At 57.3% G+C, this 22,233-nt stretch overlaps 4 protein-coding genes across 4 annotated transcripts; all 4 read right to left on the bottom strand.

Moving 5' to 3' along the window:
- Positions 1-32: 32 nt before the first annotated feature.
- On the bottom strand, positions 33-6,963 carry LOC147013807 (uncharacterized; the record flags this gene model as incomplete). The annotated part of the gene is made up of 2 exons (XM_085851694.1): positions 5,911-6,963; positions 33-3,710 (listed from the first exon to the last, which is right to left on the bottom strand). Coding segments are annotated over exons 1-2 (4,731 nt in total), but the record flags the coding sequence as incomplete, so codon positions are not given.
- A 5,733-nt stretch (positions 6,964-12,696) lies between these two features.
- LOC147013806 (uncharacterized) lies at positions 12,697-13,584 on the bottom strand (the record flags this gene model as incomplete). Its single annotated transcript, XM_085851693.1, has 1 exon — positions 12,697-13,584. A coding segment is annotated over exon 1 (888 nt), but the record flags the coding sequence as incomplete, so codon positions are not given.
- Positions 13,585-14,830: 1,246 nt separating this feature from the next.
- Positions 14,831-16,810, bottom strand: LOC147013805 (uncharacterized; the record flags this gene model as incomplete). The annotated part of the gene is made up of 2 exons (XM_085851692.1): positions 14,831-15,789; positions 16,084-16,810. Coding segments are annotated over 2 exons (1,686 nt in total), but the record flags the coding sequence as incomplete, so codon positions are not given.
- A 521-nt stretch (positions 16,811-17,331) lies between these two features.
- On the bottom strand, positions 17,332-22,116 carry LOC147013804 (uncharacterized). Its single transcript, XM_085851691.1, has 2 exons — positions 20,080-22,116; positions 17,332-18,786 (listed from the first exon to the last, which is right to left on the bottom strand). The coding sequence occupies exons 1-2, from the start codon at positions 21,959-21,961 to the stop codon at positions 17,483-17,485; spliced, it is 3,186 nt and encodes a 1,061-aa protein (XP_085707817.1). The 5' UTR covers positions 21,962-22,116; the 3' UTR covers positions 17,332-17,482.
- Positions 22,117-22,233: the final 117 nt, after the last annotated feature.

The following is a 22,233-nucleotide window of genomic DNA, read 5'->3' as shown; positions in this document are numbered from 1 at the left end:
TGGCGATGGAGGTGGCAATGGAGGTGGTGATGGAGGTGGCGATGGACATGCAGATGGAGATGGAGATGGCGACGGCGATGCAGATGGAGATGGCGATGCAGATGGAATGGTGATGGGGTTGGAGATGTGATTGCGGATGGAGATGGCGATGGGGATGCAGATGGCGATGTCGATGGCGATGCGGATGGTGATGGCGATGGAGATGGGGATGGTGAAGGCAATGCGGATGGAGATGCCGACGGAGAAGGCGATAGCGACGGAGATGGCGATGCAGATGGAGATGGACATGGCGATGTGGATGGAGATGGCAATGGGGATGCAGATGGAGATGCGGATGGAGATGAGGATGGAGATGCGGATGATGATGCGGATGCGGATGGAGATGGCGATGGCGATGGCGATGGAGATGGAGATGGAGATGAGGATGCAGATGGAAATGGGGATGCAGATGGAGATGGGGATACGGATGGGGATGCAGATGGCGTTGGAGATGGGGATACGGATGGCGATGGTGATGCAAATGGCGATGGCGATTCGGATGGAGATGGCGATAGAGATGCGGATGGAGATGGCGATGGCGATGGGGATGCAGATGGAAATGGAGATGGAGATGGCGATGCGGATGGAGAGGGAGATGGCGATGCGGATGGTGATGGAGGTGGTGATGGAGGTGGCGATGGAGGTGCTGATGGAGATGCAGATGGAGATGGGGATGGGGATGCGGATGGAGATGGCGATGGAGATGGAGATGTGGATGGCGATGGAGATGGCGTTGGAGATTGCGATGCAGATGGAGATGGCGATGCGGATGGGGATGGGGATGCAGATGGCGATGCAAATGGCGATGCGGATGGAGATGCGGATGGAGATGGAGATAACGATGGAGGTGGCGATGGAGGTGGTGATGGACATGCAGATGGAGATGGAGATGGCGACGGCGATGCAGATGGAGATGGCGATGCAGATGGAATGGTGATGGGGTTGGAGATGGCGATGGGGATGCAGATGGAGATGGCGATGGAGATGGCGGTGGCGATGGAGGTGGCAATGGAGATGCAGATGCAAATGGAGACGGCGATGGAGATGGCGATGCGGATGCAGATGGGGATCGAGATGGCAATGAAGATGGAGACGGCAATCGAGATGGCGATGCAGATAGAGATGGCGATGGAGATGGCGATGGGGATGGGGATGTGATTGCAGATGGAGATGGGGATGGCGATGCGGATGGAGATGGCGAGGCGGATGCAGATGGCGAGGCGGATGCAGATGGCGAGGCGGATGCAGATGGCGAGGCGGATGCAGATGGCGATGGAGATGGAGATGGCGATGCAGATGGAGATGGTGATGGGGATGAGATTGCAGATGGGGAGGCGGATGGAGATGGAGATGAGGATGCAGATGGAGATGGGGATGCAGATGGCGATGGAGATGGGGATACGGATGGCGATGGCGATGGAGATGTGGATGGAGATGGCGATGGCGATGGCGATGGGGATGGAGGTGGTGATGGAGATGCAGATGGAGATTGTGATGGAGATGGAGGTGGCGATGGAGATTGCGATGGCGCTTGCGATGCAGATCGAGATGGCGATGGAGATGGCGATGGCGATGCGGATGCAGACGGAGATGGAGATGGCAATGAAGATGGAGACGGCGATGGAGATGGCGATGCAGATGGAGATGGCGATACGGATGCAGATGGAGATGGGGATGCGTATGGGGATGGCGACGCGGATGGAGATGGCGATGCGGATGCAGATGGAGATGGCGATGCGGATGGAGATGGCGATGGCGATGCGGATAGACATGGCGATGGAGATGGAGATGGCGATGGAGATGCGGATGGAGATGTGGATGTGGATGGAGATGGCGATGGCGATGGAGATGGCGATGGGGATGCAGTTGGAGATGGCAATATGGAGATGGAGATGGCAATGGAGATGGCGATGCAGATGGAGACAGCGATGCAGATGGAGATGGAGATACGGATGCAGATGGAGATGGAGATGGTGATGGAGATGGCGATGCAGATGGAGATGGGGATGGGGATGTGATTGCAGATGGAGATGGAGATGCGGATGGAGATGGTGATGGAGATGGTGATGGAGATGGCAGATGCAGATGGCGATGGAGATGGGGATGGGGATGCAGATGGCGATGGTGATGGAGATGGCGATGCCGACGGAGATGGTGATGGCGATGGCGAGGGTGATGCGGATGGAGATGGAGATGGAGATGGCGATGCAGATGGAGATGGGGATGGGGATGTGATTGCAGATGGAGATGAGGAGGCGGATGGAGATGGCGATGTGGATGGTGATGGAGATGGCGTTGGAGATGGGGATGCGGATGGAGATGGCAATGGGGATGGCGATGGAGATGGCGATGGAGATGCGGATGGAGATGGCGATGCGGATGGAGATGGAGATACGGATGCAGATGGAGATGGAGATGAGGATGCAGATGAAGATGGGGATGCAGATGGCGATGGAGCTGGGGATACGGATGGCGATGGCGATGCAAAAGGTTGATGGCGATGCGGATGGAGATGGCGATGGAGATGGCGATGGAGATTGCGATGGCGATGCGGATGGAGATAGAGATAGCGATGGCGATGGGGATGTGGATGGAGATGGCAATGGTGATGGGGATGGAGATGTGGATGGCGATGGAGATGGGGATGGGGATGCGGATGCAGATGGCGATGGCGATGGCGATGGAGATGGAGATGGCGATGCAGATGCAGATGGCGAGGAGATGGGGATGGAGATGGAGATGGGGATGGAGATGGTGATGGCGATGCGGATGGAGATGGCGATGCCGACGGAGAGGGCGAGAGCGACGGAGATGGCGATGCAGATGGAGATGGCGCTGGCGAAGGGGATGCGGATGCAGATGGAGATGGCGATGCGGATGGCAATGGCGATGGGGACGTGGATGCAGATGGAGATGGCGATGCGGATGGAGAGGGAGATGGCGATGGCGATGGCGATGGCGATGGAGATGGCGATGCGGAAGCAGATGGAGATGAGGATGGGGATTGGGATATGATTGCAGATGGCGATGGAGGTCGCGATGGCGATGGCGATGCAGATGGAGATGGAGATGGCGATGCGGATGGGGATCCGGATGCAGATGCAGATGCAGATGGAGATGGCGATGGCGATGGCGAGGTGGATGGGGATGTGGATGTGGATGGAGATGGTGATGCGGATGGAGATGGCGATGCGGATGGAGATGGCGATGGCGATGCAGATGGCGTTGCAGATGGCGAAGGGGATGCAGATGGCGATGGCGATGGCGATGCAGATGGGGATGGAGATGGCGATGCAGATGCAGATGGCGAGGAGATGGGGATGGAGATGGAGATGGGGATGGAGATGGTGATGGCGATGCGGATGGAGATGGCGATGCCGACGGAGAGGGCGAGAGCGACGGAGATGGCGATGCAGATGGAGATGGCGATGGGGATAGAGATGGCGATGGGGATAGAGATGGCGATGGAGATGGGGATGCGGATGGAGATGGAGATGCGGATGGCAATGGCGATGGAGATGGGGATGCAGATGCAGATGGAGATGGCGATGCAGATGGAGAGGGAGATGGCGATGGCGATACGGATGCAGATGGAGATGGCGATGCGGATGAGGATGCGGATGCAGATGGAGATGGCGATGGCGATGCAGATGGCGAAGGAGATGGGATTGCTGATGGAGGTGGAGGTGGCGATGGAGGTGGCGATGGAGGTGGCGATGTACATGCAGATGGCGATGCGGACGCAGATGGGGATGGCGATGGGGATGGGGATGTGATTGCAGATGGAGATGGAGATGGAGATGGCGATTGGGGATGGGGATGCGGATGGAGATGGCGATGGGGATGGGGATGGAGATGTGGATGGCGATGGGGATGCGGATGGAGATGGCGATGCAGATGGATATGGAGATGGCGATGAAGATGGGGCTCGTGGATGGAGATGGCAATGGCGATGGAGATGGCGATGGCGATGCGGATGGATATGGAGATGGCGATGGAGATGGGGCTCGTGGATGGAGATGGCAATGGCGATGGAGATGGCGATGGCGATGCGGATGGAGAGGCGATGGCGATGCGGATGGAGATGGCGATGGAGATGGAGATGGCGGATGGAGATGGCGATGCAGATGGCGATGCGGATGCAGATGGCGATGGAGATGGGGATGGGGATGGGGATGGGGATGCGGATGGAGATGCAGATGGAGATGGTGATGGCAATGCGGATGCAGATGGAGATGGCGATGCGGATACAGATGGAGATGGCGATGCGGATACAGATGGAGATGGCGATGGCGATGGAGATGGCGATGCGGATGGAGAAGGCGATGGCGATGCGGATAGAGAAAGCGATGGAGATGGCGATGGAGGTGGCGATGGAGATGCAGATGCAGATGGAGAAGGAGATGGCGATGCGGATGGAGATGCAGATGGAGAAGGAGATGGCGATGCGGATGGAGATGCAGATGGCGATGGAGATGGGGATGCGGATGGTGATGGCGATGCGGATGGAGATGGCGATGCCGACGGAGAGGGCGATGGCCATGGAGATGGCGATGGGGATGGAAATGGCGATGGCGAGGGTGATGCGGATGGAGATGGCGCTGGCGATGTGGATGCAGATGGAGATGGCGATGTGGATGCAGATGGAGATGGCGATGCGGATGGCAATGGCGATGGAGATGGCAATGGAGATGCAGATGGAGATGGAGATGCAGATGGAGATGGAGATGGAGATGGAGATGGTGATGGCGAAACGGAGACGGATGCAGATGGAGATGGCAATGGAGATGGAGATGGCGATGGAGATGGCGATTGAGATGACGATGGCGATGCAGATGGTGATACCGATCCAGATGGAGATGGACATCGCGATGCGGATGGAGATGGCGATGGGGATGTGATTGCAGATGGAGATGGTGATGCGGATGGAGATGGAGATGGGGATGCAGATGGAGATGGAGATGGCGATGAAGATGGCGATGGGGATGGGCTTGTGATTACAGATGGAGATGCGGATGGAGATGGCGATGGGGATGGGGTTGGATTGCAGATGGAGATGGGGATGCGGATGGAGACAGAGATGGCGATGCAGATGGGGATGGGGATGGGGATGGGGATGCCGATGGAGATGGCGATGGAGATAGCAATGGCGATGCGGATGGCGATGCAGATGGCGATGGATATGGCGAGGAGGTGGGAATGGAGATGGAGATGGCGATGGAGATTTGGAAGTGGATGGAGATGGCAATGGCGATGGAGATGGCGATGGAGATTTGGAAGTGGATGGAGATGGCAATGGCGATGGAGATGGCGATGGAGATGGCGATGCGTATGGAGATGGCGATGCAGATGGAGATGTCGATGGCGAAGCGGATGGTGATGGCGAAGCGGATGGTGATGGCGATGGTTAAGGCAATGCGGATGGAGATGCCGACGGAGAGGGCGATAGCGACGGCGATGGCGATGGAGATGGCGATGGCGATGGGGATGCGGATGGAGATGGAGATGGCGATGCAGATGGAGAGGGAGATGGCGAGACGGATGCAGATGGAGATGGCGATGGCGATACGGATGCAGATGGAGATGCAGATGCAGATGGAGATGGGAATGGCGATGCAGATGGCGATGGATATGGCGAGGTGGGGATGGAGATGGAGATGGCGATGGAGATGGGGAAGTGGATGGAGATGGCAGTGGGGATGGGGATGGGGATGTGATTGCAGATGGAGATGGTGATGCGGATGGAGATGGAGATGCGGATGCGGATGGAGATGGCGATGGGGATGGGGTTGTGATTGCAGATGGAGATGGCGATGGGGATGGGGTTGTGATTGCAGATGGAGATGGCGATGGGGATGGGGTTGTGATTGCAGATGGAGATGGGGATGCGGATGGAGATGGCGATGCGGATGGAGATGGCGATGCGGATGGAGATGGCGATGGAGATTGCGATGGCGATGCGGATGGAGACAGAGATGGCGATGGGAATGGGGATGCCGATGGAGATGGCGATGTGGATGGTGATGGCGATGGAGATGGGGATGGTGAAGGCAATGCGGATGGAGATGCCGACTGAGAAGGCGATAGCGACGGAGATGGCGATGCAGATGGAGATGGACATGGCGATGTGGATGGCGATGGCAATGGGGATGCAGATGGAGATGCGGATGGAGATGCGGATGCGGATGGAGATGCGGATGGAGATGGAGATGAGGATGCAGATGGAAATGGGGATGCAGATGGCGATGGAGATGGGGATACGGATGGTGATGTGGATGGCGATGGCAATGGGGATGCGGATGGAGATGCGGATGCGGATGGAGATGGCCATGGCGATGGAGATGGAGATGAGGATGCAGATGAAAATGGGGATGCAGATGGAGATGGGGATACGGATGGGGATGCAGATGGCGTTGGAGATGGGGATACGGATGGCGATGGTGATGCAAATGGCGATGGCGATTCGGATGGAGATGGCGATAGAGATGCGGATGGAGATGGCGATGGAGATGGGGATGCAGATGTGGTTGGAGATGGCGATGCGGATGGGGATGGGGATGCGGATGGCGATGCAAATGGCGATGCGGATGGAGATGCGGATGGAGATGGAGATAACGATGGAGATGGCGATGGAGGTGGCGATGGAGGTGGCGATGGACATGCAGATGGAGGTGGCGATGGACATGCAGATGGAGATGGAGATGGCGATGGCGATGCAGATGGAGATGGCGATGCAGATGGAATGGTGATGGGGTTGGAGATGTGATTGCGGATGGAGATGGCGATGGGGATGCAGATGGCGATGTCGATGGCGATGCGGATGGTGATGGCGATGGAGATGGGGATGGTGAAGGCAATGCGGATGGAGATGCCGACGGAGAAGGCGATAGCGACGGAGATGGCGATGCAGATGGAGACGGACATGGCGATGGCAATGGGGATGGATGGAGATGGCAATGGGGATGCAGATGGAGATGCGGATGGAGATGCGGATGGAGATGCGGATGGAGATGCGGATGGAGATGCGGATGGAGATGCGGATGGAGATGCGGATGGAGATGCGGATGGGGATGCAGATGGCGTTGGAGATGGGGATACGGATGGAGATGCGATGGAGATGCGGATGGAGATGGCGGATGGCGATGCGGATGGAGATGGCGATAGAGATGCGGATGGAGATGCGGATGGAGATGCGGATGGCGGATGGAGATGGTGGAGATGGAGATGGAGATGAGGATGCAGATGGAAATGGAGATGGAGATGGCGATGCGGATGGAGAGGGAGATGGCGATGCGGATGGTGATGGAGGTGGTGATGGAGATGGCGATGAGGATGCAGATGGAAATGGGGATGCAGATGGAGATGGCGATGGGGATGGGGATGCGGATGGAGATGGCGGGGGAGATGGAGATGTGGATGGCGATGGAGATGGCATTGGAGATTGCGATGCAGATGGAGATGGCGATGCGGATGGGGATGGGGATGCGGATGGCGATGCAAATGGCGATGCGGATGGAGATGCGGATGGAGATGGAGATAACGATGGAGATGGCGATGGAGGTGGCGATGGAGGTGGCGATGGAGGTGGCGATGGAGGTGGCGATGGAGGTGGCGATGGACATGCAGATGGAGATGGAGATGGCGACGGCGATGCAGATGGAGATGGCGATGCAGATGGAATGGTGATGGGGTTGGAGATGTGATTGCGGATGGAGATGGCGATGGGGATGCAGATGGAGATGGCGATGGCGATGGCGATGCGGATGGAGAGGGAGATGGCGATGCGGATGGTGATGGAGGTGGTGATGGAGGTGGCGATGGAGGTGCTGATGGAGATGCAGATGGAGATGGCGATGGGGATGGGGATGCGGATGGAGATGGCGATGGAGATGGAGATGTGGATGGCGATGGAGATGGCATTGGAGATTGCGATGCAGATGGAGATGGCGATGCGGATGGGGATGGGGATGCGGATGGCGATGCAAATGGCGATGCGGATGGAGATGCGGATGGAGATGGAGATAACGATGGAGATGGCGATGGAGGTGGTGATGGACATGCAGATGGAGATGGAGATGGCGACGGCGATGCAGATGGCGACGGCGATGCAGATGGAGATGGCGATGCAGATGGAATGGTGATGGGGTTGGAGATGTGATTGCGGATGGAGATGGCGATGGGGATGCAGATGGAGATGGCGATGGCGATGGAGATGGTGGTGGCGATGGAGGTGGCAATGGAGATGCAGATGCAAATGGAGACGGCGATGGAGATGGCGATGCGGATGCAGATGGGGATCGAGATGGCAATGAAGATGGAGACGGCAATCGAGATGGCGATGCAGATGGAGATGGCGATGCAGATGGAGATGGCGATGGAGATGGCGATGGGGATGGGGATGTGATTGCAGATTGAGATGGGGATGGCGATGCGGATGGAGATGGCGAGGCGGATGCAGATGGCGAGGCGGATGCAGATGGCGAGGCGGATGCAGATGGCGATGGAGATGGAGATGGTGATGGGGTTGGGATGGCAGATGGGGAGGCGGATGGAGATGGAGATGAGGATGCAGATGGAGATGGGGATGCAGATGGCGATGGAGATGGGGATACGGATGGCGATGGCGATGGAGATGTGGATGGAGATGGCGATGGCGATGGGGATGGAGGTGGTGATGGAGATGCAGTTGGAGATTGTGATGGAGATGGAGGTGGCGATGGAGATTGCGATGGCGCTTGCGATGCAGATCGAGATGGCGATGGAGATGGCGATGGCGATGCGGATGCAGACGGAGATGGAGATGGCAATGAAGATGGAGACGGCGATGGAGATGGCGATGCAGATGGAGATGGCGATACGGATGCAGATGGAGATGGGGATGCGTATGGGGATGGCGACGCGGATGGAGATGGCGATGCGGATGCAGATGGAGATGGCGATGCGGATGGAGATGGCGATGGCGATGCGGATAGACATGGCGATGGAGATGGAGATGGCGATGGAGATGCGGATGGAGATGTGGATGGAGATGTGGATGTGGATGGAGATGGCGATGGGGATGCAGTTGGAGATGGCAATATGGAGATGGAGATGGCAATGGAGATGGCGATGCAGATGGAGACAGCGATGCAGATGGAGATGGAGATACGGATGCAGATGGAGATGGAGATGGCGATGGCGATGCAGATGGAGATGGGTATGGGGATGTGATTGCAGATGGAGATGGGGATGCGGATGGGGATGGAGATGGAGATGGCGATGGCGATGCGGATGGCGATGGAGATGGTGATGGCGATGGCGATGGAGATGGGGATGGAGATGGCGATGCAGATGCAGATGGCGAGGAGATGGGGATGGAGATGGTAATGGCGATGCGGATGGAGATGGCGATGCCGACGGAGAGGGCGAGAGCGACGGAGATGGCGATGCAGATGGAGATGGCGCTGGCGAAGGGGATGCGGATGCAGATGGAGATGGCGATGCGGATGGCAATGGCGATGGGGACATGGATGCAGATGGAGATGGCGATGCGGATGGAGAGGGAGATGGCGATGGCGATGGCGATGGCGATGGAGATGGCGATGCGGAAGCAGATGGAGATGAGGATGGGGATGGGGATATGATTGCAGATGGCGATGGAGGTCGCGATGGCGATGGCGATGCAGATGGAGATGGAGATGGCGATGCGGATGGGGATCCGGATGCAGATGCAGATGGAGATGGCGATGGCGATGGGGATGGCGATGGGGATGGGGATGTGATTGCAGATGGAGATGGAGATGGAGATGGCGATTGGGGATGGGGATGCGGATGGGGATGCGGATGGAGATGGCGATGGGGATGGGGATGGAGATGTGGATGGCGATGGGGATGCGGATAGCGATGGCGATGCAGATGGGGATGGGGATGGAGATGGCGATGCAGATGCAGATGGCGAGGAGATGGGGATGGAGATGGTGATGGCGATGCAGATGGAGATGGCGATGCCGACGGAGAGGGCGAGAGCGACGGAGATGGCGATGCAGATGGAGATGGCGATGGGGATAGAGATGGCGATGGAGATGGGGATGCGGATGGAGATGGAGATGCGGATGGCAATGGCGATGGAGATGGGGATGCAGATGCAGATGGAGATGGCGATGCAGATGGAGAGGGAGATGGCGATGGCGATACGGATGCAGATGGAGATGGCGATGCGGATGGGGATGCGGATGCAGATGGAGATGGCGATGGCGATGCAGATGGCGAAGGGGATGGGATTGCTGATGGAGGTGGAGGTGGCGATGGAGGTGGCGATGTACATGCAGATGGCGATGCGGACGCAGATGGGGATGGCGATGGGGATGGGGATGTGATTGCAGATGGAGATGGAGATGGAGATGGCGATTGGGGATGGGGATGCGGATGGAGATGGCGATGGGGATGGGGATGGAGATGTGGATGGCGATGGGGATGCGGATGGAGATGGCGATGCAGATGGATATGGAGATGGCGATGAAGATGGGGCTCGTGGATGGAGATGGCAATGGCGATGGAGATGGCGATGGCGATGGCGATGGAGATGGGGCTCGTGGATGGAGATGGCCATGGCGATGGAGATGGCGATGGCGATGCGGATGGAGAGGCGATGGCGATGCGGATGGAGATGGCGATGGAGATGGAGATGGCGGATGGAGATGGCGATGCAGATGGCGATGCGGATGCAGATGGCGATGCAGATGGCGATGCGGATGCAGATGGCGATGGAGATGGGGATGGGGATGGGGATGGGGATGGGGATGGGGATGCGGATGGAGATGGAGATGCGGATGGAGATGCAGATGGAGATGGTGATGGCAATGCGGATGCAGATGGAGATGGCGATGCGGATACAGATGGAGATGGCGATGCGGATACAGATGGAGATGGCGATGGCGATGGAGATGGCGATGCGGATGGAGAAGGCGATCGCGATGCGGATAGAGAAAGCGATGGAGATGGCGATGGAGGTGGCGATGGAGATGCAGATGGAGAAGGAGATGGCGATGCGGATGGAGATGCAGATGGAGAAGGAGATGGCGATGCGGATGGAGATGCAGATGGCGATGGAGATGGGGATGCGGATGGTGATGGCGATGCGGATGGAGATGGCGATGCCGACGGAGAGGGCGATGCCGACGGAGAGGGCGATGGCCATGGAGATGGCGATGGGGATGGAAATGGCGATGGCGAGGGTGATGCGGATGGAGATGGCGCTGGCGATGTGGATGCAGATGGAGATGGCGATGTGGATGCAGATGGAGATGGCGATGTGGATGCAGATGGAGATGGCGATGCGGATGGCAATGGCGATGGAGATGGCAATGGAGATGCAGATGGAGATGGAGATGGCGATGGCGATACGGATGCAGATGGAGATGGTGATGGCGAAACGGAGACGGATGCAGATGGAGATGGCAATGGAGATGGAGATGGCGATGGAGATGGCGATTGAGATGACGATGGCGATGCAGATGGTGATACCGATCCAGATGGAGATGGACATCGCGATGCGGATGGAGATGGCGATGGGGATGTGATTGCAGATGGAGATGGTGATGCGGATGGAGATGGAGATGGGGATGCAGATGGAGATGGCGATGAAGATGGCGATGGGGATGAGCTTGTGATTACAGATGGAGATACGGATGGAGATGGCGATGGGGATGGGGTTGGATTGCAGATGGAGATGGGGATGCGGATGGAGACAGAGATGGCGATGCAGATGGGGATGGGGATGGGGATGGGGATGCCGATGGAGATGGCGATGGAGATAGCAATGGCGATGCGGATGGCGATGCAGATGGCGATGGATATGGCGAGGAGGTGGGGATGGAGATGGAGATGGCGATGGAGATTTGGAAGTGGATGGAGATGGCAATGGCGATGGAGATGGCGATGCGTATGGAGATGGCGATGCAGATGGAGATGTCGATGGCGAAGCGGATGGTGATGGCGATGGAGATGGGGATGGTTAAGGCAATGCGGATGGAGATGCCGACGGAGAGGGCGATAGCGACGGAGATGGCGATGGAGATGGCGATGGCGATGGGGATGCGGATGGAGATGGAGATGGCGATGCAGATGGAGAGGGAGATGGCGAGACGGATGCAGATGGAGATGGCGATGGCGATACGGATGCAGATGGAGATGCAGATGCAGATGGAGATGGGAATGGCGATGCAGATGGCGATGGATATGGCGAGGTGGGGATGGAGATGGAGATGGCGATGGAGATGGGGAAGTGGATGGAGATGGCAGTGGGGATGGGGATGGGGATGTGATTGCAGATGGAGATGGTGATGCGGATGGAGATGGAGATGCGGATGCAGATGGAGATGGCGATGGGGATGGGGTTGTGATTGCAGATGGAGATGGCGATGGGGATGGGGTTGTGATTGCAGATGGAGATGGCGATGGGGATGGGGTTGTGATTGCAGATGGAGATGGGGATGCGGATGGAGATGGCGATGTGGATGGAGATGGCGATGGAGATTGCGATGGCGATGCGGATGGAGACAGAGATGGCGATGGGAATGGGGATGCCGATGGAGATGGCGATGTGGATGGTGATGGCGATGGAGATGGGGATGGTGAAGGCAATGCGGATGGAGATGCCGACGGAGAAGGCGATAGCGACGGAGATGGCGATGCAGATGGAGATGGACATGGCGATGGCAATGGGGATGCAGATGGAGATGCGGATGGAGATGCGGATGGAGATGCGGATGGAGATGCGGATGCGGATGGAGATGCGGATGCGGATGGAGATGGAGATGGAGATGAGGATGCAGATGGAAATGGGGATGCAGATGGCGATGGAGATGGGGATACGGATGGTGATTTGGATGGCGATGGCAATGGGGATGCGGATGGAGATGCGGATGCGGATGGAGATGCGGATGCGGATGGAGATGGCCATGGCGATGGAGATGGAGATGAGGATGCAGATGGAAATGGGGATGCAGATGGAGATGGGGATACGGATGGGGATGCAGATGGCGTTGGAGATGGGGATACGGATGGCGATGGTGATGCAAATGGCGATGGCGATTCGGATGGAGATGGCGATAGAGATGCGGATGGAGATGGCGATGGAGATGGGGATGCAGATGTGGATGGCGATGGAGATGGCGTTGGAGATGGCGATGCGGATGGGGATGGGGATGCGGATGGCGATGCAAATGGCGATGCGGATGGAGATGCGGATGGAGATGGAGATAACGATGGAGATGGCGATGGAGGTGGCGATGGAGGTGGCGATGGACATGCAGATGGAGGTGGCGATGGACATGCAGATGGAGATGGCGATGGCGATGCAGATGGAGATGGCGATGCAGATGGAATGGTGATGGGGTTGGAGATGTGATTGCGGATGGAGATGGCGATGGGGATGCAGATGGCGATGTCGATGGCGATGCGGATGGTGATGGCGATGGAGATGGGGATGGTGAAGGCAATGTGGATGGAGATGCCGACGGAGAAGGCGATAGCGACGGAGATGGCGATGCAGATGGAGACGGACATGGCGATGTGGATGGAGATGGCAATGAGGATGCAGATGGAGATGCGGATGGAGATGAGTATGGAGATGCGGATGATGATGCGGATGCGGATGGAGATGGCGATGGCGATGGAGATGGAGATGAGGATGAGGATGCAGATGGAAATGGGGATGCAGATGGAGATGGGGATACGGATGGGGATGCAGATGGCGTTGGAGATGGGGATACGGATGGCGATGGTGATGCAAATGGCGATGGCGATTCGGATGGAGATGGCGATAGAGATGCGGATGGAGATGGCGATGGCGATGGGGATGCAGATGGAGATGGCGATGCGGATGGGGATGGGGATGCAAATGGCGATGCGGATGGAGATGCGGATGGAGATGCGGATGGAGATGGAGATAACGATGGAGATGGCGATGGAGGTGGCGATGGAGGTGGTGATGGACATGCAGATGGAGATGGAGATGGCGACGGCGATGCAGATGGAGATGGCGATGCAGATGGAATGGTGATGGGGTTGGAGATGTGATTGCGGATGGAGATGGCGATGGGGATGCAGATGGAGATGGCGATGGCGATGGAGATGCTGGTGGCGACGGAGGTGGCAATGGAGATGCAGATGCAAATGGAGACGGCGATGGAGATGGCGATGCGGATGCAGATGGGGATCAAGATGGCAATGAAGATGGAGACGGCAATCGAGATGGCGATGCAGATGGAGATGGCGATGGAGATGGCGATGGGGATGGGGATGTGATTGCAGATGGAGATGGGGATGGCGATGCGGATGGAGATGGCGAGGCGGATGCAGATGGCGAGGCGGATGCAGATGGCGATGGAGATGCAGATGGCGATGCAGATGGAGATGGTGATGGGGATGGGATTGCAGATGGGGAGGCGGATGGAGATGGAGATGAGGATGCAGATGGAGATGGGGATGCAGATGGCGATGGAGATGGGGATACGGATGGAGATGGGGATACGGATGGCGATGGAAATGGAGATGTGGATGGAGATGGCGATGGCGATGGGGATGGAGGTGGTGATGGAGATGCAGTTGGAGATTGTGATGGAGATGGAGGTGGCGATGGAGATTGCGATGGCGCTTGCGATGCAGATCGAGATGGCGATGGAGATGGCGATGGCGATGCGGATGCAGACGGAGATGGAGATGGCAATGAAGATGGAGACGGCGATGGAGATGGCGATGGAGATGGGGATGCGTATGGGGATGGCGACGCGGATGGAGATGGCGATGCGGATGCAGATGGAGATGGCGATGCGGATGGAGATGGCGATGCGGATAGACATGGCGATGGAGATGGAGATGGCGATGGAGATGCGGATGGAGATGTGGATGGAGATGTGGATGTGGATGGAGATGGCGATGGGGATGCAGTTGGAGATGGCAATATGGAGATGGCAATGGAGATGGCGATGCAGATGGAGACAGCGATGCAGATGGAGATGGAGATACGGATGCAGATGGAGATGGAGATGGCGATGGCGATGCAGATGGAGATGGGTATGGGGATGTGATTGCAGATGGAGATGGGGATGCGGATGCGGATGGAGATGGAGATGGCGATGGCGATGCGGATGGCGATGCAGATGGAGATGCGGATGGAGATGGTGATGGCGATGCGGATGGAGATGGCAGATGCAGATGGCGATGGAGATGGGGATGGGGATGCAGATGGCGATGGTGATGGAGATGGCGATGCCGACGGAGGTGGTGATGGCGATGGCGAGGGTGATGCGGATGGAGATGGAGATGGAGATGGCGATGCAGATGGAGATGGGGATGGGGATGTGATTGCAGATGGAGATGAGGAGGCGGATGGAGATGGCGATGTGGATGGTGATGGAGATGGCGTTGGAGATGGGGATGCGGATGGAGATGGCAATGGGGATGGCGATGGAGATGGCGATGGAGATGCGGATGGAGATGGCGATGGAGATGGCGATGGAGATGCGGATGGAGATGGCGATGGAGATGGCGATGGAGACGCGGATGGAGATGGCGATGCGGATGGAGATGGAGATACGGATGCAGATGGAGATGGAGATGGCGATGCAGATGGAGATGGCGATGCAGATGGCGATGGCGATGGCGATGGAGATGGCGATGGAGATGGCGATGGCGATGCGGATGGAGATAGAGATATCGATGGCGATACAGATGGAGATGGCGATGGGGATGTGGATGGAGATGGCAATGGTGATGGGGATGGCGATGAGGATGCAGATGAAGATGGGGATGCAGATGGCGATGGAGCTGGGGATACGGATGGCGATGGCGATGCAAAAGGTTGATGGCGATGCGGATGGAGATGGCGATGGAGATTGCGATGGCGATGCGGATGGAGATAGAGATAGCGATGGCGATACAGATGGAGATGGCGATGGGGATGTGGATGGAGATGGCAATGGTGATGGGGATGGAGATGTGGATGGCGATGGAGATGGGGATGGGGATGCGGATGCAGATGGCGATGGAGATGGCGATGCAGATGCAGATGGCGAGGAGATGGGGATGGAGATGGAGATGGGGATGGAGATGGTGATGGCGATGCGGATGGAGATGGCGATGCCGACGGAGAGGGCGAGAGCGACGGAGATGGCGATGCAGATGGAGATGGCGATGGGGATGGAGATGGCGATGGAGATGGCGCTGGCGAAGGGGATGCAGATGGAGATGGCGATGCGGATGGCAATGGCGATGGGGACGTGGATGCAGATGGAGATGGCGATGCGGATGGAGAGGGAGATGGCGATGGCGATGGCGATGGCGATGGCGATGGCGATGGAGATGGCGATGCGGATGCAGATGGAGATGAGGATGGGGATGGGGATATGATTGCAGATGGCGATGGAGGTCGCGATGGCGATGGCGATGCAGATGGAGATGGCGATGCGGATGGGGATCCGGATGCAGATGCAGATGGAGATGGCGATGGCGATGGCGATGGCGAGGTGGATGGGGATGTGGATGTGGATGGAGATGGCGATGCGGATGGAGATGGCGATGGCGATGCAGATGGCGATGCAGATGGCGATGCAGATGGGGATGGAGATGGCGATGGAGATGGCGCTGGCGAAGGGGATGCGGATGCAGATGGAGATGGCGATGCGGATGCAGATGGAGATGGCGATGCGGATGGCAATGGCGATGGGGACGTGGATGCAGATGGAGATGGCGATGCGGATGGAGAGGAGATGGGGATGGAGATGGAGATGGGGATGGAGATGGAGATGGGGATGGAGATGGTGATGGCGATGCGGATGGAGATGGCGATGCCGACGGAGAGGGTGAGAGCGACGGAGATGGCGATGCAGATGGAGATGGCGATGGGGATGGAGATGGCGATGGTGCTGGCGAAGGGGATGCGGATGCAGATGGAGATGGCGATGCGGATGGCAATGGCGATGGGGATGTGGCTGCAGATGGAGATGGCGATGCGGATGGAGAGGGAGATGGCGATGGCGATGGAGATGGCGATGCGGATGCAGATGGAGATGAGGATGGGGATGGGGATATGATTGCAGATGGCGATGGAGATGGCGATGGCGATGCAGATGGAGATGGAGATGGCGATGCGGATGGGGATCCGGATGCAGATGCAGATGGAGATGGCGATGGCGATGGCGATGCAGATGGCGATGCAGATGGCGAAGGGGATGCAGATGGCGATGGAGATGGCGATAGCGATACCGATCCAGATGGAGATGGAGATGGACATGGCGATGCGGATGCAGATGGAGATGGGGATGGGGGATGTGATTGCAGATGGAGATGGCGATGCGGATGGAGATGGAGATGGCAATGAAGATGGAGATGGCAATGGAGATGGCGATGGCGATACGGATGCAGATGGAGATGGCGATGCGGATGCAGATGGAAATGGAGATGGCTATGTGGATGGAGATGGAGATGGCGATGCGGATGGGCATGCGGATTTAGATGGATATGGCGATGCGGATGGAGATGGCGATGCGGATCGAGATGGAGATGGAGATGGCGATGCGGATTTCAATGGAGATGGCAATGGAGATGCAGATTGAGATGAAGATGGCGATGGCGATACGGATGCAGATGGAGATGGCGATGGAGATGAAGATGGCGATGGAGATGGCGATGTGGATGGAGATGTGGATAGAGATCCGGATGCAGATGGAGATGGCGATGGGGATGGGGATGCAGATGGCGATGGCAATGGCGAGACCGATCCAGATGGAGATGGATATGGCGATGGGGATGGGGATGAGGATGCGATTGCAGATGGAGATGGGGATGGGGATGCGGATGGGGATGGCGATGCGGATGGAGATGGCGAGGCGGATGCAGATGGAGATGGGGATGGAGATGGCGATGGTGATATGGATGCAGATGGAGATGGAGATGGAGATGGAGATGGAGATGGAGATGGCGATGGAGATGGAGATGGCGATGGAGATGGAGATGGCGATGCAGATGGAGATGGCGATGCAGATGGAGATGGCGATGGGGATGGGGATGGGATTGCAGATGGAGATGGGGAGGCGGATGGAGATGGAGATGAGGATGCAGATGGAGATGGGGATGCAGATGGAGATGGGGATGCAGATGGAGATGGGGATACGGATGGCGATGGCGATGGAGATATGGATGGAGGTGGTGATGGAGATGCAGATGGAGATTGTGATGGAGATGGAGGTGGCAATGGAGATGAAGATGGAGATTGCGATGGTGCTGGCGATGCAGATGGAGATGGCGATGTGGATGCAGACGGAGATGGAGATGGCAATGAAGATGGAGACGGCGATGGAGATGGCGATGCAGATGGAGATGGCGATACGGATGCAGATGGAGATGGCGATGGGGATGGGGATGTGTTTGCAGATGGAGATGGGGATGCGTATGGGGATGGCGATGGCGATGCGGATAGACATGGCGATGGAGATGGAGATGGCGATGCAGATGGTGATGGGGATGGGGATGGGATTGCAGATGGAGATGGGGAGGTGGATGGAGATGGAGATGAGGATGCAGATGGAGATGGGGATGCAGATGGAGATGGGGATGCAGATGGAGATGGGGATGCAGATGGCGATGGAGATGGGGATACGGATGGGGATGGCGATGGCGATGGGGATGGAGGTGGTGATGGAGATGCAGATGGAGATTGTGATGGAGATGGAGGTGGCGATGGAGATGCAGATGGAGATTGCGATGGCGCTGGCGATGCAGATGGAGATGGGGATGCAGATGGAGATGGGGATGCAGATGGAGATGGGGATGCAGATGGCGATGGAGATGGCGATGGGGATGGAGGTGGTGATGGAGATGCAGATGGAGATAGTGATGGAGATGGAGGTGGCGATGGAGATGCAGATGGAGATTGCGATGGCGCTGGCGATGCAGATGGAGATGGTGATGGAGATGGCGATGCGGATGCAGATGGAGATGGCAATGAAGATGGAGACGGCGATGGAGATGGAGATGGCGATGCGGATGCAGACGGCGATGGCGATGGCGATTCGGATAGACATGGCGATTGAGATGGAGATGGCGATGGAGATGGCGACGGGGATGCAGTTGGAGATGGCAATATGGAGATGGAGATGGCAATGGAGACGGCGATGCAGATGGAGATGGAGATGGGGATGGGGATGTGATTGCAGATGGAGATGGGGATGCGGATGGGGATGGAGATGGAGATGGCGATGCGGATGGAGATGCGGATGGAGATGGCAGATGGCGATGGAGATGGGGATGGGGATGGGGCTGCAGATGGCGATGGTGATGGAGATGGCGATGCCGACGGAGAGGGCGATGGCAATGGAGATGGTGATGGCGAGGGTGATGCGGATGGAGATAGAGATGGAGATGGCGATGCAGATGGAGATGGCGTTGGGGATGGGGATGTGATTGCAGATGGAGATGGGGAGGCGGATGGAGATGGCGATGTGGATGGAGATGGCGATGGAGATTGCGATGGCGATGGAGATGGAGATGGGGATGGGGATGCGGATGGAGATGGGGATGGGGATGTGTTTGCAGATGGAGATGGGGATGCGTATGGGGATGGCGACGCGGATGGAGATGGCGATGCGGATGCAGATGGAGATGGCGATGCGGATGGAGATGGCGATGGCGATGCGGATGGAGATGGCGATGGCGATGCGGATAGACATGGCGATGGAGATGGAGATGGCGATGGAGATGCGGATGGAGATGTGGATGTGGATGGAGATGGCGATGGCGATGGAGATGGCGATGGGGATGCAGTGGGAGATGGCAATATGGAGATGGAGATGGCAATGGAGATGGCGATGCAGATGGAGACAGCGATGCAGATGGAGATGGAGATACGGATGCAGATGGAGATGGAGATGGCGATGGAGATGGCGATGCAGATGGAGATGGGGATGGGGATGTGATTGCAGATGGGGATGGGGATGCGGATGGGGATGGAGATGGAGATGGCGATGCGGATGGCGATGCAGATGGAGATGGTGATGGCGATGCGGATGGAGATGGCAGACGCAGATGGCGATGGAGAAGGGGATGGGGATGCAGATGGCGATGGTGATGGAGATGGCGATGCCGACGGAGAGGGCGATGGCAATGGAGATGGTGATGGCGATGGCGAGGGTGATGCGGATGGAGATGGAGATGGAGATGCAGATGGAGATGGAGATGGCGATGTGATTGCAGATGGAGATGGGGAGGCGGATGGAGATGGCGATGCGGATGGCAATGGCGATGGGGATGCAGATGGAGATGGCGATGCGGATGGAGAGGGAGATGGCGATGCCGATACGGATGCAGATAGAGATGGCGATGGAGATGGAGATGGCAATGCGGATGGGGATGTAGATGCAGACGGAGATGGCGATGCGGATGGAGATGGCGATGGCGCTGGTGATACGGATGGAGATGGCGATGGAGATGGCGATGCGGATACAGATGGAGATGAGGATGGGGATGGGGATATGATTGCATATGGCGATGGAGGTCGCGATGGCGATGGCAATGCAGATGGAGATGGAGATGGCGATGCGGATGGGGATCCGGATGCAGATGCAGATGGAGATGGCGATGGCGATGGCGAGGTGGATGGGGATGCGGATGTGGATGTGGATGGAGATGGCGATGCGGATGCAGATGGCGATGCAGATGGCGATGGGGATGCAGATGGCGATTGAGATGGCGATGGCGATACCGATCCAGATGGAGATGGAGATGCACATGGCGATGCGGATGCAGATGGAGATGGGGATGGGGATGTGATTGCAGATGGAGATGGCGATGCGGATGGAGATGGAGATGGCAATGAAGATGGAGACGGTAATGGAGATGGCGATGGAGATGCATATTGAGATGAAGATGGCGATGGCGATACGGATGCAGATGGAGATGGCGATGCGGATGCAGATGGAGATGGCGATGGCGATGGGGATGGAGATGGCGATGCTGATGGGCATGCGGATGCAGATGGAGATGGCGATGCGGATGGAGATGGCGATGCGGATCGAGATGGAGATGGAGATGGCGATGCGGATGTCAATGGAGATGGCAATGGAGATGCAGATTGAGATGAAGATGGCGATGGCGATACGGATGCAGATGGAGATGGCGATGCGGATGGGGATGCGGATGCAGATGGAGATGGAGATGGCGATGGAGATGGCGATGGAGATGGAGATGGAGATGGAGATGGAGATGGCGATGCAGATTCAGATGGAGATGGCGATGCGGATGCAGATGGAGATGGAGATTGCGAAGTAGATGGAGATGGTGCTGGGGATGCGGATGCAGAAGGAGATGGCGATCGGATGGCGATGGAGTTATGGATGGAGATGGAGATGCAGATGGCGATGGCGATGGAGATGGTGATGGCGATGGCGATGCGGATGGAGATGGCGATGCAGATGGAGATGGCGATGGAGAAGGAGATGGCGATTGGGATGTGGATGCGGATGCAGATGGAGATGGTGATGGAGATGGAGATGGCGATGCAGATGGAGATGGCAATGCAGATGGAGATGGCGATGGGGAGGGAGATGGCGATGGAGATGGAGATTGCGATGGAGATGGAGATGGTGCTGGGGATGGCGAGGGCGATGCGGATGGAGATGGCGATGAGGATGCAGATGGAGATGGAGATGTCGATGCAGATGGAGATGGCGATGGAGATTGCAATGGAGATGGCGATGGAGATTGCGCTGGGGATGCGGATGCAGATGGAGATGGCAATGCGGATGGCGATGGAGATTGGGATGGCGATGGCTATGAGTATGCAGATGGCGATGGAGATGGCGAGGGCGATGCGGATGGAGATGGCGATGGTGATGGAGATGGCGATGCGGATGTAGATGGCGATGGTGATGGTGATGGCGATGCGCATGGAGATGGAGATGGAGATGGCGATGGCGAGGGCGATGCGGATGGAGATGGAGATGGAGGTGGCGATGCGGATGGAGATGGAGATGGAGATGGTGATGGCGATGGCGATGCAGATGGGGATGGCGATGGAGACGGAGATGGTGATGTGGATGGCAATGCAGATGATGATGGAGATGGGGATGGGGATGGGGATGGGGATGGGGATGGCGATGGAGATGGCAATGTTGATGGCGATGGAGATTCTGTTTGGGGTTCATGGACCAGAATGTCCCC

The sequence above is a fragment of the Eptatretus burgeri genome, chromosome 13 (genome assembly GCF_056783735.1).
Source record: "Eptatretus burgeri isolate ZD-2024b chromosome 13, Ebu_testis_v1, whole genome shotgun sequence".
In the NCBI taxonomy this organism is placed as follows: domain Eukaryota; kingdom Metazoa; phylum Chordata; class Myxini; order Myxiniformes; family Myxinidae; genus Eptatretus; species Eptatretus burgeri.
This window is presented reverse-complemented; position numbering and strand designations above follow the sequence as displayed.